The sequence below is a fragment of the Suillus bovinus genome (genome assembly GCF_016758785.1).
Source record: "Suillus bovinus strain UH-Sbo-P2 chromosome Unknown EDB93scaffold_25, whole genome shotgun sequence".
NCBI lineage: Eukaryota > Fungi > Basidiomycota > Agaricomycetes > Boletales > Suillaceae > Suillus > Suillus bovinus.
Genome location: NW_024542081.1, coordinates 141,527 through 159,001, shown reverse-complemented (window position 1 = coordinate 159,001; position 17,475 = coordinate 141,527). Strand labels below are relative to the sequence as shown.

At 42.2% G+C, this 17,475-nt stretch overlaps 4 protein-coding genes across 4 annotated transcripts; 3 read left to right on the top strand and 1 right to left on the bottom strand.

Annotated features, from left to right (window-relative positions):
- Positions 1–1,992: 1,992 nt before the first annotated feature.
- EDB93DRAFT_1103738 (uncharacterized protein) lies at positions 1,993–4,270 on the bottom strand (the record flags this gene model as incomplete). The annotated part of the gene is made up of 7 exons (XM_041447335.1): positions 1,993–2,028; positions 2,752–3,021; positions 3,081–3,284; positions 3,357–3,433; positions 3,483–3,610; positions 3,700–3,883; positions 3,952–4,270. 7 exons carry the CDS (start codon positions 4,268–4,270, stop codon positions 1,993–1,995), a joined length of 1,218 nt encoding a protein of 405 aa, XP_041307975.1.
- A 425-nt stretch (positions 4,271–4,695) lies between these two features.
- On the top strand, positions 4,696–10,490 carry EDB93DRAFT_1240462 (uncharacterized protein; the record flags this gene model as incomplete). Its single annotated transcript, XM_041451759.1, has 13 exons — positions 4,696–4,713; positions 5,022–5,184; positions 5,371–5,390; positions 5,456–5,513; positions 6,654–6,710; positions 6,741–6,787; positions 6,905–7,050; positions 7,741–7,762; positions 8,807–8,920; positions 8,977–9,152; positions 9,522–9,878; positions 10,119–10,246; positions 10,276–10,490. The coding sequence occupies 13 exons, from the start codon at positions 4,696–4,698 to the stop codon at positions 10,488–10,490; spliced, it is 1,521 nt and encodes a 506-aa protein (XP_041307974.1).
- Positions 10,491–11,203: 713 nt separating this feature from the next.
- Positions 11,204–11,850, top strand: EDB93DRAFT_1250117 (uncharacterized protein; the record flags this gene model as incomplete). Its single annotated transcript, XM_041452956.1, has 2 exons — positions 11,204–11,445; positions 11,496–11,850. 2 exons carry the CDS (start codon positions 11,204–11,206, stop codon positions 11,848–11,850), a joined length of 597 nt encoding a protein of 198 aa, XP_041307973.1.
- A 4,686-nt stretch (positions 11,851–16,536) lies between these two features.
- On the top strand, positions 16,537–16,854 carry EDB93DRAFT_1250116 (uncharacterized protein; the record flags this gene model as incomplete). Its single annotated transcript, XM_041452955.1, has 2 exons — positions 16,537–16,695; positions 16,771–16,854. 2 exons carry the CDS (start codon positions 16,537–16,539, stop codon positions 16,852–16,854), a joined length of 243 nt encoding a protein of 80 aa, XP_041307972.1.
- Between the last annotated feature and the right edge of the window lie 621 nt (positions 16,855–17,475).

Here is a 17,475-nt window from a genome sequence, read left to right as displayed (position 1 = left end):
CATCACCACTTTTTCTTTGTGATTTTCCCCCCTCTTCATTTTCACTTGTGTTCCTTCATATGGCTTCCACATTGTCCTCCGCACTTAACCAAGCATCTTCTTGACCTCCACCTGTGTCTCTAGTCATCTCTGATTGCGAGCTTGTGGATGATGGGGTCTCTGTTGTGTCATTGTGTGTTTTGCACAAGTGTTTTCATCAGGAAAACATCGAGTCCCTTATTTTGTCTTAAACATGACTTTTTTGACTTATCACATCAAATAAGGAGAATCAAGTCAAAACTTTGTTACTTTAAATAAGGAGAAATAAGTAGGTCCTTGTCCTTAGGACAAGGAGATTGATTACTCAAACAGGTTCAGGTGAGCAAAAAGCAGCTAAAAGTCACTATTAGCAGGTGTAAAACAAATCAATAAGTAGCTCAAGGCATGAGTCTAAGGAAATTAAGCAGTGTGGAATGAGGGACTAAAATGCTAAATAAGCGCTGCTAAGCGGGTAGAGTAATGTGTAAAAATGTTCGAGGGAGGGTATAGTACTGTACAGTTGAAGCTGCTGCCGGTGTGAAGATAACGGACTTGCAGTAGAGTGTGGATGGTAGATATCAAAGAGGGCACAAAATGATTATAAATCCTGCAAGTAATAGATCAGTGATACAGCTGCACAGAAAGAAAAGAGGAAAATACAGATTTGAATGTGAGAGCATGGGTTGACAGTCCTGACATGGAAAGTTCAGTTGATGTGCTGCTGCAACATGCACGCCTCATAAAAGGTGTTGCTTGACTAATGATCTCCTTGACTTGGCTTTCTGGCAGCTCCATTATCGTATCCATGTAGGCTGTTACAAGAACATCTAGATGCTTGGGCCCCTACTATTTTTCTCCTAATCCTCCTCGTATCAGCCCTCGCGTCATACCCTTACCCCGACCTTACCCTTGTCATCCTCATCATCCTTGCATTCCCTTTCGCCCTCTACCTGTCGCTTCAGCAAAGCCAGTACATCTGGCCCGATCCTTTCACTGACGAAGCATACCCATGCTCCGTTTCACCACCTGACTGATCCTGTGGACAGTCCCCTTACCCTTACCATCTGGACGGTAACCTATGATCTGATGCACGACGCATCCCCTTTGCCCTTTGTTCCTTTTTCGATCTATGACTCGGTGCGCAGTCGCACATGCGACTTATACTTAGATCCGCAGTTGCACGATCGTGCCCCTGCGTGTTTCACTTCTTAGTTCGATCTTTTGACTCGTTTTCTTATCTAGCACGTTCTGCCTCAACCGAACGTGCCTTCCTGTTATGGTTATCCCCTTTACTGATTGCCTCTCCTGGTAGTACGAGTTATCACCCACTAATACATCTCCTGTCCTCTATATAAACTCGCTACCATGTACTATATTCCTTAACTTGAATCTACTTGGTTCTTGACCTCCTACTCTCACCAGAGTGATCCCTCTGCCTCGCCAGCAGTCTATATTCTATCTTCTTATCTGCTCTTCGCGGATAAGCCCATAGTCTCGATCTTTACTCATCGACTTCGTCGACGAGCAAAGCCCCTGTTAACTAGTCGGACTTCTGTCCTTCTAAATTAACGACGACCCTTACGATTAACCTTCGGGTGTCGTAAGCTTAGGCCGATATAGCTTATCGTCTCGCACCCGCGTGACATAAGCTACCAGATTTGGACATAGGCGTCAAATCATACTTACCAAAGACTCGCCAAGTATGACCCCTAACCTTGGGCTAGCCCAAGGACGTCCTCGACCGTTGACGACACAAGCTCTGTTTGAGCGTCGCCAACAGATACCATCCAAGTCGTAACATAGGCCTTCTCTTGTGGTTTTTCTTGTTGGAGTTAGAGGGGTCACATGGAACCAAATAATTGTAGACACCAAGGAAAGTGTGCACTCAACCTGAGAACAAAGTCAAAAATGGATCAGAACCAAAAACCTGACTCACAGCTGCAGCCGTCAATGCAAGTGCAGTCTCAAAACCAATCATTCCACTGTCCAGGGTGTCAACCTTCTCATGCCCTACAATTGCATTTAAATGCATAGCAAAGGTGCACAAGAAAAACTCTGATAAAAATGCTCCAGGATTGTCTTCACTATCGGGGTTATCGTAAATGAAGTGTGAATCCTTGAGTTAATCATTGGTGAAAGACTTGTGTGCAGCTTGTGTTTCATACTCTGGATTTGTTAGAAGAACTGAGAGTTCAAAGTCAATGCACTTGATATTATTGTGTAAATAAGTAAAGTACTGTACCTGAGAGTTCAAAGTCAATGCACGAAGCATGTAAGACTTGTGAACTCTGCACTATGGGCGAGTCTATGTAAACAAATATAAACAATTCCTAGTATGGTATGTGTCCTCGAAGTGTCTTAGAGGTCTGTCCTCAAAGTGTCCTCGAAGTCCTCGAAGTCCTCGAAGTTATTTACTAATATAGTAATGTCCTTGAAGTGTCCTCAAAGTCCTCGAAGTTATCTACTAATATAGTAATGTCCTTGAAGTGTCCTTCAAGTCTTGGAAGTCTTAGAAGTCTTCAACATATCTAGTGTGAAGTCACCACACAACTAACAGGATTCGTGGCAGTAAAGAAGGTCATTAAAATGGTGATTGCTATCAAGCCAAATGAGGCCTTCCACTCGTGAATCTTCTGTATGGCCTAGTAGGACCAGCAAGTTAAGTACTGTATCTCAAAGTCAAAGGAAGCTCACCAGTTCATAACTGTAACTACCAACTTCAAAGTCACGCACCCCCCGGTTCTTACCACCAATACAGTTAGATATCTCATAAAGCGCATTGGAGAGATCTTCCTCTGGGATGGACCAGCCGTAGCTAGAATTTCCAACCCAGTACATGAGCACAGGAAGGAATGTCGCTCTCCAGCTCTTGGCAATGTTGTCAGGTATATGAGCATTCCTGGGCTTTACCTTTTTCAAGTTGATGGATGCTGCCTTGCTAGTAGCCTCCTCTGTCTTGATGCACTTCATAGCTGTTTGTTTGTTGGAGATGTCTGTGGACATCTGTGTATCATGTGATGGGGTGTCACTTAGTATCTCACCTATTAGAACATAACACTTACAGATGTTGTCGAACAAACAGCAACCTTCATGTCCACATCACTATCTTGGATTTGGTCCTCACCATCATCACCATTCACAGCAGTGTTGGGGTCATCAAGCATTTCGAGCACCTCTTCGTTCTTGGGGTCAGCTGCTTCCTCGAATTCTGAGTCCTTGATAGCTGAAAACGCACATTTTTTACCCTTTTGTGTGCTCTTGGGTTTCTGATGTATATATATGACAGCCTGACTCAGACTAGCATCAGTGTACATCCCAAAGGTCAGTTGCACACTTACTTTTCCATCCCCTCCTTTATGAGGTTCATACTCCTCAGGTACATCGTCATCCAACTCAATGTCAATGTCATCTGGGACTAACAAATCAAAATTAGAACATGTCTTGACAACAAGTGAGTCACATACCAGTGGTGCAGACATTAGTAGGTGCTGATGGTTTGCTCGATTTGGCCTGGGACTTCTTTGCAGATTTGGCGACTTTGTCAGCCCAATTCTTGACAACACCTTCAGCACCCAGTTGCTTAGAACTTTGACTGATTGTATTGAGTGAGCATATTAAGTTGAAGTAATACAAGGTAAGTTCTGATAGAAGCAACATCATGGTTCAACAATAACAACTTACAGCGATTTGGTGATGTATTTGCTGACAGTGCTTCCAACACGTGTTTTGCTCCCACTGTCAGATACAGAAATGCCAGAATTTGAGACTTTCTGGTTTGCCATTACACTCTCTTTAAACTTGAGTTGTAATGGGGCATGCCTCTTCTGCTCTGTATTCTGAGTAGCTGCTAACTTCGTTGGTGCAGCTGTACAAATGTCCGTGTCAAGTAAGTACATCTCTCATACTACATAACATACCATACTACTTACTTACTTGGTTGTGTGTCTCCTGGATCAGTCTGGGGTTCTGTGCCTTTTTTTCCAGGAATGTGAGGCCTTGGTTGTGGTCTAATGAGTTTTGGCGGGCCTGTAAGCTGAGCTTGTTGCTTAATGGCCATTACATCTTCCTGCATGGCAGTCTTGGTGCGCGCTTGTTCTGCTGCAGTGCTCTTGGCTGCTTGTTTATCTTGTTTCTGTTTTTCTTTTTTTTCAGCAGTGATCTCCTTTTTTGAGTGCTGCTGCTGGTTTGTGATGTGGACAATATCTCCAGGGTGTTTGTTTGCATTGCTGGCACAGGTTGCAGGGCGTGACATAGTTAAAAGAATTTGAATGAGTGACAAGTAAAGAGTGTTTTGGTTGGTAGTAAAGAAAAGTTGGCTGGTGTGTCTTGTTAATTCTTGAGCTTTATTACCTCAGTTTGACCCTAAACATGATTCACACAGTCTATTCCGCATTCATGTCATTATGAAGGTGATATTTGCATTGCTTTGAACTCAATATTTCAGCTAATTCAAACTGGTCAGCATAGCACCATCCTGCACACGTTTATCAGTTCCTCACTCCTATAAGTTAGTTTTGCTTCCATGTCCATTCACTGGCTGCAGTCGTATGTTCAAGAAAAAGTCTGGCTTGACGAAGCACACCTGCACACAGCATTTAAGAGCATCTTGCAACTGCCAAATATTTCACCAAGCAGCATGTAGAGTTTGTTCACCTAGTCCTGAAGCAAGGTCTGAATATGACCATCTGGACTTGGGTGGGCCCAATCTTGATGCCAAATTTGAGCATCAAGAAGGCTTTGTGCCTAAGGATGGAAGTTGGGTAGAATTAGGACCACTTTTTCAAGTATTCCATCCCAGTCTCACTGGTAAGCTCGCTGTTGTCACTGGCAGAGATATTTGAAACTAATTCCATCACACAGGACTAAAATGTGACACTGAGGGTAATTCTATTGATCAGAATGCACTTCCACCATCCCAAACTGACACTTTGCTGGATGATTGGACCCCATATGAAAGCTGTATCACATTCAAAACTGCTGAATTTCTATTCTCATGGAATCAGACATCTGCAAAACAAATTGACACCCTTCTCGACTTGTGGGCAGCATCATTGATCAAGCATAATGATGCTCCACCATTCACAGGTCATCGTGACTTATACGACACCATCGATGCAACACCACTTGGTGATGTTCCATGGAAGATATTCTCCATGTCCCACAATGGTGCCAAACTGCTGCACGACATGCCACCATGAATGGATGCAACTTACAATGTTTGATTTTGAGATCCTTGCCTCCTTTTGCATAACATGCTTGAGAACCCCAATTTTGACAGAGAAATGGAATATGTCCCTTATCAGGATTACAGCACAGAAGATACTCAATACTTCAAGAACTTTTTTTTTTGAGACTGGGCATGGAGCCAAGCAGTATGTATTGACATGTCAAGCTATTCCTGATGTAGAACTAACAAAGTACTACAGTATTTATGTAGGACATCATTGCTCAAAATGAAGCGAATCACAGATCAACTTTCATGCCTCTAATAATCAGTAGCAACAAGACAACAGTTTTGGTGTAGAGACTCATTCCTGACTAGGCTTGTAGATACTGTCTTTACCTTATGTTTGCTATTTTGTAGCTTACATAAGGAAGTTACCTCTTCACCAGTTTCCAGCACAAGTTTGAGTCTTAGTAGTTTTCCTCTCTCTCTGAGCTTTGAGCTTAGTACAGAAACCCTTTAGGGTCAATGTCATATCCCGCGTTCCAGACCCAGACCTATCACACAAATTATTTCCAAGTTTTTGGATCCAGCCAACTTCTATCTAGTCTGGATCCGACCCGGTGTAGAGATTCACATAATTACAGGATTGCAACACATAATACTTCAGTCCATACCACCCAGGTTTGCAGCACCAACTTGCAGCATCACTCCCTGACCTTTCCCAAGCTATTTCCTTATCAGGTGACACTTTCCCGCATCGCACGACTTTCCCACGCCTTGTGATGCCCTCACATCACTCGCTTTCCTGCACTTTCATGGCCCTATCATCCAGGAGCATCCATCCACTGTCCAGCAAGTCTCACTGGTATGTATTTCTGCATTTTTATCAAAATGGCACCATATTAGAGCATGGACTTTCGTCCACAGCCTCGCATAGCTTCAGACTGCACTGGCTGATTCTCCGTTATGTCCTCTGTAGTATATAAACCCTGTAGAATCTTTGTACTACCTCAGTTTGAATATTATCTTAGACTCTGCTCATTCCCTCCTCCGTCCGTCTTGAGTTCTCCTCTCGTCAACCACTGCCAAAAGTCTTCAGGTTGATCCCTATAGACTTATCACCTCTGCCTCTACCTCTGGTAGTCCTCTGCTGTTTCCTTTCTAGTTTGGACATCATCCAGATTAGTTTTATCACCTGTTCCTGAATGTCCGCTGGACCTTCCGCACATTGGACATTGGACTCCAGACATTGCCTGATGCCCTTCAGACATTGTCCATTAAGCTTTTGGAAGTTAGGGGCACATACTTGGGTAAGGGGTGCAGCGTACGAGCTGAAGCCAAGCCCTTTGGATTTGACCCTTGAGCACATTCTTAACAGTCGAACACTGTCTTCTAGACAATGTAGCTAGGCAGCAAGACCCAACATTGTTCAGACTAACCATCTAAATTGTTGAACCTTCATCGGTAGCCACAGGACATACTGAATATCATCTGCTCTATATGTCCATAGGCAACATTTTCAATAGTACATGACATGCACATCGTAATGGTGTAGTTTTGGTGGGTTTCCTTGCCATCCCAAAAAGCAAGCCATTTCCCAATGTCATGCCTCAGTCCTTACTTACTTTTTATATAGCTACAAAGGAACATGCTGGTGATACAGCTTACCATGACTTTTCATGACAAATGTTTCATTGCTCCCTCGCCAAAATCTTTGAGGCCATCAAACCTTACATGGACACCCCTGATGTCGCTCACTTCCCTGATGAACATTTTTGCAGGGTCATATATGGACTGGGTCCCTACATTGCCGACTATCCAGAGCAGGTACTGCTGTCTGGGGTAGTCCAGGGATGGTGTCTAAAGTGCGTACTTTGATGTTAACTGACTTGACTACATAGATGCTGACTATTTTTAGGTGTCTTGCTGACTGGAGAGACTTAGATGGTGTCTTCTTAGATAGATGATCTATAGATGAACACCTACAAGTTTAAATATCTCCATGGTCAGTGATTCAGACAAATACCAATGACTGATAATGTGGTTGTTTGTGGGTGGCCTGTTAGTATATCCAAACTATGGTCAGACAAAGGTACTCTACGAAATCAGTATAGAAACACTAGTCAACCCAGCGATATGGTGTTGACTAAAAGAAACAAAGAAACAAAAACAAGAACTAAAACTAAGCACAATCAATGGTACTAAACAGAAACAGAAACTACAACTAGGCACAATCAATGGTGCTATATTCTGAACTTACTATGAAAAGTTGTGCGAAGCTGTATTGGTCACTCCCATAGCACAAACAGGTAGGATCAAAGGTCAAGACTTGTCAAAAGCTTCTGTAGAACTCTTAGCCTAATATTGAATCTGCTGCCAAGGAACTCACAATGAGTATTAAATAGAATCAGAAATGGATGTCCTTGAATTTCAATACCAAGTCCCCTATTCAACAGCTAAAGCCTATCTAACAAATGACAATCTCAGCTCAGTATACTACTTAGATGTGTGAGGTCAAGCAGACAATAATCAACTTCTGAAGTCTCCCCACTAAGCTACTCTGAGTCTTTAGCAGATGTAGAGACAACACGAAGAATCAGGGATAAGGCTTGAATGTATTTGCTACAATCAAAAGTACGTTAGTATCAGCAGCAAGAAACAAACACTCAGAATATATTTGCTCAAATCTATAATACATCAGCTGCACAACAATAAATGAGCATTCAGACTGTTAGCTTTCAATGGGTAGTGAGAGTGAAACAGATAGAGTGAAACAGAACCCAGACTAGTGAAACAGAGATAAGGAAATAGATCCCAGACTAAAAGAAATAGATCCCAGACTTAAAAAGAAATAGATCCCAAGCCTAGAGAAACAGAGATAAAAGAAATAGAGACAGAGACACACACAAACACAAACACTCAGAATAAAAAAAAACAAGAGACTTCTCAAAAAAAATAACCAGGCCTTGCAGGTTGTTGAGCACAGTGAGCTCAATGGCTCCTACTGTCTCATCAATATACCTAACAATGTTGAACAACTCTTCGTGGTTGTTGCTGATGCTGATCACACACAAACCTCACTCGCAATTTTATTAAGGTGATTCTAGGGAATCTGATTGATTTCATTTCAGGCCAAAACGGAGGTCCTTATATAGACAAATCTATATGGCTATACTAATTTACTCCCGTGTACCTAGGTATATTCAATTTTTGTTTTCTCACGTATCTAGATATACTGCATTATTTGTCATAGATCATAATACCCATGTAAATCGTACGTAGGTGAACATGATTTGTCAGGCTTAGTCATAGATCAGGCTGACTGTGGTAAGAGAACATAGTTTACATAATGTGTTGAAACTTGTTTGTATCTGGTGTTGTTTAGAAATGTAACATATGACATAGAACAAAAACTGGGTAACACGTGTATTTAAAGTTTCCTGGAAGTTCCCGCAAACAAACATATGCAGGAAATATTAATATTTTTCATGAATACTTCAGATGTGTGAGAATCTGGCTGAGTCATCTTTGAGCCAAATAACAAAAAATTCACTCCATGCAAAATTCCCAAAAAATATTCACGAGCACCGCTCAGTCATGCACCGGACCAGTTTGGTGCAGGTCAACAGTGATGGACTGTGCTTGTGCTGGTGCGAGAAACACAGGGAGCTTCTTGTCGAAGAGCTCAAGTATGGAAAGCTATGGAAGGAATATGGTATTGTTGGTGATGTTGTGGTGAGTGTGGTTTCGATGATTCCTGTGTTAATACACTCTTACTTTTGATTTTTTAGCCCTTTATGAATGACTACCCTCGAGCTGATATTCATGAATTTATTTCACCAGACATTCTCCACCAAATTATCAAAGGCACTTTGAAAGATCATCTGGTAGATTGGGTTGAGTTTTACCTCAAGATTACATATGACACTTCCCATGCTGCACAGATCATGGATGACATTGACAATAAGTAAGAGACACACAGCTTTGCATGATTATCACTAACATATAGTCAGGATTGCAGCTGTTTATCCGTTCACAGGTTTACGATGATTTCCAGAAGGACACAGATTTAAACAATGAACTGGTGATGATTCAAAGGCATTGATGAAGGTGCGTTACAATGTTTCTCAAGAACCCTCACAGGAGGATCGAAGATTGAATCTCTCATGTGCTCACAGCATGATGGGAGAGATGTCGAGAACCCTCGCAGGAGGATTGAGGTTTGAATCTCTCATGTGCTCACAGCATGACAGAAGAGATGTCAAGAACCCTCCCAAGAGGATTGAAGTTTTTGAACCCCTCATCTGCTGTCACAGGACTTAAGCTGATCTGCTAGTAATCAGGTCTACCTTCCTGCTATCAGGGGTCATGTCCCTGATGATGTAGTATGCACCTTTAGTGCTTTCCTGGACTTTTGCTACATCATTCGATGCAACATGCTTACTGAGGACGACCTCTTACAACTTCAGGATGCACTTGATAGGTTCCACACATACCGGGAAATCTTCAAGACAACTGGTGTCACCCTGTCTTTCTCCCTGCCATGCCAGCACTCATTAAACCACTATTTACTTCTTATCCAGCAATTTGGGGCCCCCAATGGGCTTTGTTCTTCCATTATGGAGTCAAAGCATATCAAGGCCATCAAGGAGCCTTGGTGCTGCTCAAGCTGGTTCAAAGTGCTTGGACAGATGTTACTCACCAATCAATGACTGGATAAACTGGCAGCTGCTCGTGCAGATGTTCAGGTATGCAGAATGTTGAAGGGCTCATGTCTATCTAAAGCTTTGCATAAGCTTTGAAAGCATATTTAATTCTAATTTCATTTATTATGGTAATAATCTCACAATGCACAGGTCACTACGAGTCTGACTCTGATGAAGAAGATGACAACTTTGCTAATAATGGAGCCTGCTCTCACAGATCGGCCTAGGTTTCTGAATGTTAATAAACCTGAGCATCGGTCTATTGAGGGTGAAGTCAGTGAAACGGTTGATGGACCTGCAGTAGAGGTACATGTTGACCTTGCAGCAACACCTCATAAGTTTGTGTGCGCTCTTTGTAAGCCTTATTGATACTACCTGTCTCAGGCTGTAGATGTGATGTCCATGCACTTGGTGACAAACTGGAGCTCCCTAGTTTTCAGCAACTGATCCAGGAATTTATTCATGACCAAGCTCATGCTGCTGACCCCGACCCTCCTGTATTTGACCCCGCATCAGCACCATTATTCTTGGAGAAAGTCTTGATTTTTAATTCTGCAGCTGTCTCATTCTATGCACCTAGTGATCTTAGTGGCACTTGAGGTATATGTGTCTCGCTAAGTGAGCCAAGTAGGAGATAATGTATGTAATAGGGTATGTAAGGCAGGGTCCATGCTCTAATATGGTGCCATTCTGAGTAAAATGTGAAAATACATACCAGTGAAACTTGCTGGACAGTGGATGGATGCTCCTGGATGATAGGGCGATGAAAGCGAGTGATGCGAGGGCATTGTGCAATGCAGGAAAGTGTTGCCTGATATGGAAATAGCTTGGGAAAGGTCAGGGAATGATGCTGTGAGTTGGTGCTGCAAACCCGGGTGGTATGGACTGAAGTATTATGCGTTGCAAGCCTGTAATTATGTGAATCTCTACATCACGGTTGCACAAGTGCTCTGTTTTTTTTCTTTCAGCAATCACACCTCTTTTTTTCAATGTGCTGTTATTTGGTGGTTCTTGCATGTCCTCAATGCATGTGATCTGGATACTGGAATGTATGTTGTTGCTCCCACAACACTTGAGGATGGCAGACCAGATATTTCCATCATTCATATTGACTGCATTTTCCGTGCAGCACATCTTATTCCAGTATATGGCTCAAACATTTTACCTCACACAATTACTTCACACGATTCTTATGATGTCTTTTACTCTTATTTTGTCAACAAGTACACTGATCACCACACATTGGAGATTGCATAATCGACTTCATCTTACCTTTTCTGCACATTCTCTACCAAAGCTACCAAAGCTACCTATGACACCTTCCTGCAAGCTCTTCCCTCATGCACTACCATCTCCCTCCAATTCTAGAGCCAAGAAAATATGGCCTACTCAAGACTCCCCCAACAACCCTTTCCTTTCCGGTGAGGATAAAGCCAATGCAAGTGGCTGTGAGAGCAGTGATGATGGATGGCCTGTTGGAGAAGCTCCCGGGTGTGAAAGCACACCAACTCCGGCACCAGAGTTTGAGGAAAAGCTGACAATAACCTATGTCTGGTGTGTCTTCCTAGTTCTCATTATTTTCTGTCTACTGACCACTTCGTTAGCCAAGGCCAAAAAGTGACCTTCCATAACCCCCAATATCAACTTCCCATCAATATTCTTGAGGCATATAAACTACTGATCAATCATCCAGACTTTGAAATGGCTGAGGCATGTCCACCCCACCAGCTCTTTTCCAATAAACTCAAGCACAAGTTTCGTGACTTTGATGAAGACATTTCTTCAATCGACTCCCTTGGTGCCAAACACACAAAGATTGATGCTGGCGCATCTGAGGGCGAGAAAAGTACTATGGACACCAGCTCCCACAAGAACATCATCTTCCACGCTCGGCAGGTGCACGAACACAGGGAGAGGGATGTTGTTTGGCAGGTAATAGGCCCTGCACATCATTCATAAGTTGCCTGCAACATTGACCACCTTCATATCCTTCTCAACTTATTGTTTTGTATGTACGATATGTCTTTCCCTATGGTTATGGTCCCCCATGCTCTCACACCTACTTACAATGAATGAGGCTGACATTGTCATGTCCTTCCCAGTATGTGAGTTTTTACTTAGAATTACTTATAGATATGGCCTTCCTTAAAAATTTTATCTTCCTTGGAAATATTCACTCAAAGTTCGCTAAGTAACAGACTGATGGCTTTGGTGTCCTTAAACATCCTTATGTACCTTATGAAGTTGCCAAAGGAAATTAAGAGTTGAAAAGGGACTCAACATTTTCCTGATGTTGGGTTTTTAGAGGTCTCTCAAGAGTGTATTTTTTTGTGTAATCAATATCCTGCAGGTTCATTGCTGCCTGTTGTTGCTTCAAATCTGCAGTCAATTGTGGAGCATTTTCTGACATTCAATCAAGAGCAACTTGCTGACATTGCTTGTGCATATTCTATATATGTGTCTTTTGTTGATTGTAAGGATCATATTTGTGACTTGCTATGTGTGCATGTATGTAATGATAATCATATTTTGAATGTGATTGTGTTTAAGTTGTTGAAAAACCCTAGATGCTGTAATGATGGTTGCGGCACTGGGCTTAGAATCAGCCATTCTACATCAGGGAAACATAATTTGCTACAGAGTGTTACAAAGCACTCTACAGCACAATATTTCCCACTGTAAACAGTAATCCTGTGCTGGGCTCTACAGAATGTGAGTTCCTAGTCCTGAGAAATGCGAGTATGCTTTGTCCCAAGAGACAACCTAAAGAACTACCTTAATAATGCAAGGGAAGTCTTATACAGTCAGTGTTACAACTTGGATGGTATCTGTTGGCGACGCTCAAACAGAGCGTGTGTCGTCAACGGTCGAGGACGTCCTTGGGCTGGCCCAAGGTTAGGGGTCTTACTTGGCGAGGCTTCGGCAAGTAAGATTTGACGCCTATGTCCAAATCGGGTAGCTTATGTCAAGCGGGTGCGAGACGATAAGCTATATCGGCCAAAGCTTACGACACCCGAAGGTTAATCATAAGATCATCGTTAATTAGAAGGACAGAAGTCCGACTAGTCAACAGGGGCTTTGCTCGTTGACGAAGTCGATGAGTAAAGATCGAGACTATAGGCTTATCCACGAAGAGCAGATAAGAAGATAGAATATAGACTGCTGGTGAGGCAGAAAGGATCACTCTGGTGAGAGTAGGAGGTCAAGAACCAAGTAGATTCAAGTTAGGGAATATAGTACATGGTAGCGAGTTTATATAGAGGACAGGAGAAGTATTAGTGGGTGATAACTCATACTACCAAGAGAAGCAATCGGTAAAGGGCATAACCATAAAAGGAGAGCACATTCGCGTTGAGACACGGGCGAGGCAGAACGTGCTAGATAAGAAAGTGAGTCAAAGATTGAAATAAGAAGTGAAACGCGCAGGGGCACGATCGTGCAGCTGCAGAGCTATCTATAAGTCGCATGTGCGACTGCGCACTGAGTCAGAGATCAAGAAAGGGAAGAGGGCAAAGGGGATGCGTCGTGCATCATATCATAGGTTACCGTCCGGACGGTAAGGGCAAGGGGACTATCCACAGGATTAGTCAGATGGTGGAACGGAGCATGGGTATGCTTTGTCAGTGAAAGGATCGGGCCAGATGTACTGGCTTTGCTGAAGCGACAGGTAGAGGGCGAAAGGGAATGCGAGAATGACAAGGATAACCAGGGTGAGGTTGAGGTAAGGGTATGATGCGAGGGCTGATACGAGAAGGATGAGGAGAAAAATGGTAGGGGCCCAAGTGTCTAGATGTTCTTGTAACAGGCAACCTGAGTTGGATCAATACATAGTGATAGTATATAGAGATATCCTGCATAGTGCTAGAGAAGCAGCTGGCACTTGGCCAGTATGTGCTGATCCTCTATACTGCTACAACTGCCAAATATGTATTTCATTTAGGATATGAGGCTAGTAGGTGTGAGTTTGGCCAAACTATTGCCCTGCCAAACCCAAGTAGATGCTCTTGGTGCTCAATCTGCTGCTTTGAGCTCAACCTGTGATAAAGATATGGTAAGTACTATGTTATATGGTGCTGGCATATGGAATGATGTGCTGAATATGGTTCAGGGCAAAATGGAATGCACTAGTGCCTGAGAAAATGCACTCCAGAGGATGTAGTCTAAGGTCCATACTATCACATCATCATTGATACTAACACCAGCACCACTGACAATGATGACAATGACAACTATGACTGCAAAGTTGAAGACACCAACCTTTACAACAATACCTATGGCAAGCCTACTGTATCATAGCAATTTTGAGGCTGCATTGGAGTATGATCTGCAGCATGGTGTAACAATGGTCCTTGCACTGAGCTCGGAACCAGTGTTTTTAATACATACATCAAACACTACTTATTCTAAGTCATCCACAATATGTCTGAATCATTCCTAAACATGTCTGACACATTTCCACACATGTCCAAGCCTTTCTGCATTGGATCTGATACACTTAGCTTTGGACTTTTGCACTTTCCATCAGACATCACATCAGACATCGCATCGGACATCGGATATCATCACACCTATGTCCAGTCACATTCCGCTAGCCCCTACTAGGTGCGCACATAGTCTTATCTTTATTGCTAACAGTGTAGACAGTGTTATTACATGTTTTCCCATAGTCCGCAGTACCTCATGTCTTATTACATAGGACATTGAACCCAAAAATTATTGCTACTACCTTCACCTATGGTATTCCAGTCTCCTACGTAGATAGATAAATACTCTGTAGTGACTCTTACCTATCCATCCACCTGTAGCTGGGTCACTTTTCAGAATATTTTTGTAGTTCTTAATTGATTTGTGAAATATTACTGTTCTTTCACCATCACAAATCCACCATTCATTATACTCGCGGTACCACTCGCAACCCAACACTTGTTACATAGTTTCTAACCTATACTCATGAAGTCCAAAAGTCCAAAATCTTGGACATCACACTTTGGCTTCAGACATTGGATAAGTACCCTCAGACATCTTTGGATTACCTTTGGACACTGTTTCATAGCTTCGGACATTCATTATTTGCATTACTGACACATTTTACTACTAATACCAATTAGCAATCCCTTTAGGATCAAATGCACTTGCCCTGCAAGTATAGCAGACTAGGTAGTACAATTTCTGCTGAGCCCAGCAGAGATCTACTCTTTACAATGACATAGGGGTCAATTTTAGCTTCACATCCCAGCCATAACATGGTATAGAGACTCATTCCTGACTAGGCTTGTAGACACTGTCTTTACCTTATGTTTGCTATTCTGTAGCTTACATAAGCAAGTTACCTTTTTACCAGTTTTCATCATAAGTTTGAGTCTTACTAGTTGTTTCTTCTCTCTCTGAGCCTTGAGCCTAGTGAAGTTAGGGTCGAACACTGTCTTTTAGACATAGAGTAGTCAGACCCAACACTGTACAGACTCACTATCTGAATTATTGAACCTTTAGCAGATTTATAATAAGATGAACAGTAGCCTACTGTATGAAACTTGTGATTTTGATCTTTCTAGTGCCTCTAAGGGATCTGAATCTATGCTTCATTCAACTGTACTTCCTGTAGATACATCCAAGGTGATTTCAATACTGCAGGTGGATAGTGATGATGTCCTATGCTGCATTGTTCAAGTTGAGGAGCTTGGAAGGATGTTTCTGAGGATAAACTTTCAACAAGACCTTGGGCTATTTGTCTGTGAGCAATATTGGTTTGCTGTCTGGGCAGATCATCTTTCAAGACACATCTTCAATAAGCATAGATTGCTTCCACTGCAACCCATCAAATAACTGTTAGTTGATGCTGCTATAATATGAGTGTGAAACAGACTTCAGGCTACAAAATTATATTAATTAAAGGTAGACCTACCACAGCACCTTCTATCCTCATTGCCTTGGCTGCTTGAGCCTATACAAGGATACCAATGCTGTCATTGCCCTTATGTGGCTGCATTCATGGGGACAATTTCAATGCATAGCAAAAGATTACATCCTAGTAGAGGAGGCCACTGCACTAGTAAGCATGATCAACTTTTTTGTTTTGTTGCAGTGTCTCTTTTCCAAGACATATACTTTGTGGTACATGCCATGCTATAGAACATTAGCCTAGACTATCTCTTTTCAAAGTTCTACTCAATACTGCCAACTTAGTATATTGATGGAGCTTTAATAAATGGAAATATATCAAAAATATTAGATTCTAGTGAATTGTCACTATTTTTGACCGCTGCTGGATGGGCCCAGACAACTGAGGGATACTCTATATCTGGCTTTAAAATAAAAACACCAGACATCTATAGCCTAACTCGCATGAATGGTTTGGACAAAGAGTATTTTTCCATCATTTCATCTACATTAGATATCAAACCTACTCTCTTAGATGCTCTAACCAGCTGGTGAACTCAATAGTAAGATTTAACACTAGCTATAGAACCCAGAATTTCTAACAGAATATTAATCCACCTGTTTCAAATATTACAAGAAAAAGATTCTGTTGAGACTTATGGGCTCCATTGTGATCAGCTGGTCCTCATAATCTTGCACATTATTTCCTCTTCATCATTATTAATAAAAGGAACAACAGATGGCTTAAATGCTTAAAGCACTTACCTTATGGATGAAGATGCTGAGAAAGAGGTGGATGACTATGGAAAAGATGATTCTGATGAGATATATCCTCCAGGATTTGGTGGATATCCTGGAATTCTTTGCTTTAAGGATGTGGGAATCCTTTACTTTAAGGATGCAGGAATCCTTCACTTCAAGGACACAGTAATCCTTTACTTCAATATTGGCAAATAAGGCCATTTCCTAGCCAGCAGCTTTGACATCCATTAATTGTTGCAGAATGAGGGCTGTGAGTTAACGTCTTTTGCTGTGCCAAGGAAAAAGCTCTTCTTGCAGGTCTTGCTCAATGCAGATGCAGAGTAAGATAATGAAGGTAAAGGTATGATTGGAGTTGAAGATAGCTCAGGATGGGAAGGTATTAACTCAGAGTGCCTGAGGCCAATCTATGACCCTTGCAAAGCAGAACACCGCCCAATCTATGAGCGCCTGTAGGCCTGGGAGTAGATGTGAGCAATGGAGCAAGCTGTTGAAAGTTATATATTACAGTCCGCACTACATAAGCTCGCCTGGTCGATGCAGGCCAATTGAAGCAATATTTTTTTCTCTCCATGCATTTAATGTGCGACCATTCAGTTTTTGGATTGTTTGATAGCCTTGGGAATAAAAAATATGCAGTTAATTGTGATATCGGATATCGCCAATGTATTATACATAGTGACCGGCCAAAACTTTCTTGTTGCCACGCCACATCTAGCAAAGTTCGATCAGAAGGGGTCGATGATTGTGAGGCAAGACAAAGCAACAGTGAGATTCCAGGCCCTTGGAGACTTGAGTTGCGACACACCTCTGAAGATATTTGAGCAAACAAAAAATTTGGGGAACAGCCTGCTTATGCTCTTGCTCAATGCTGCATGATTGTCGACTTTGACTTGCTTTTGACTACGCGCCATGAAAGTAGATATGTAAGCACACAAGCCAGTGAGA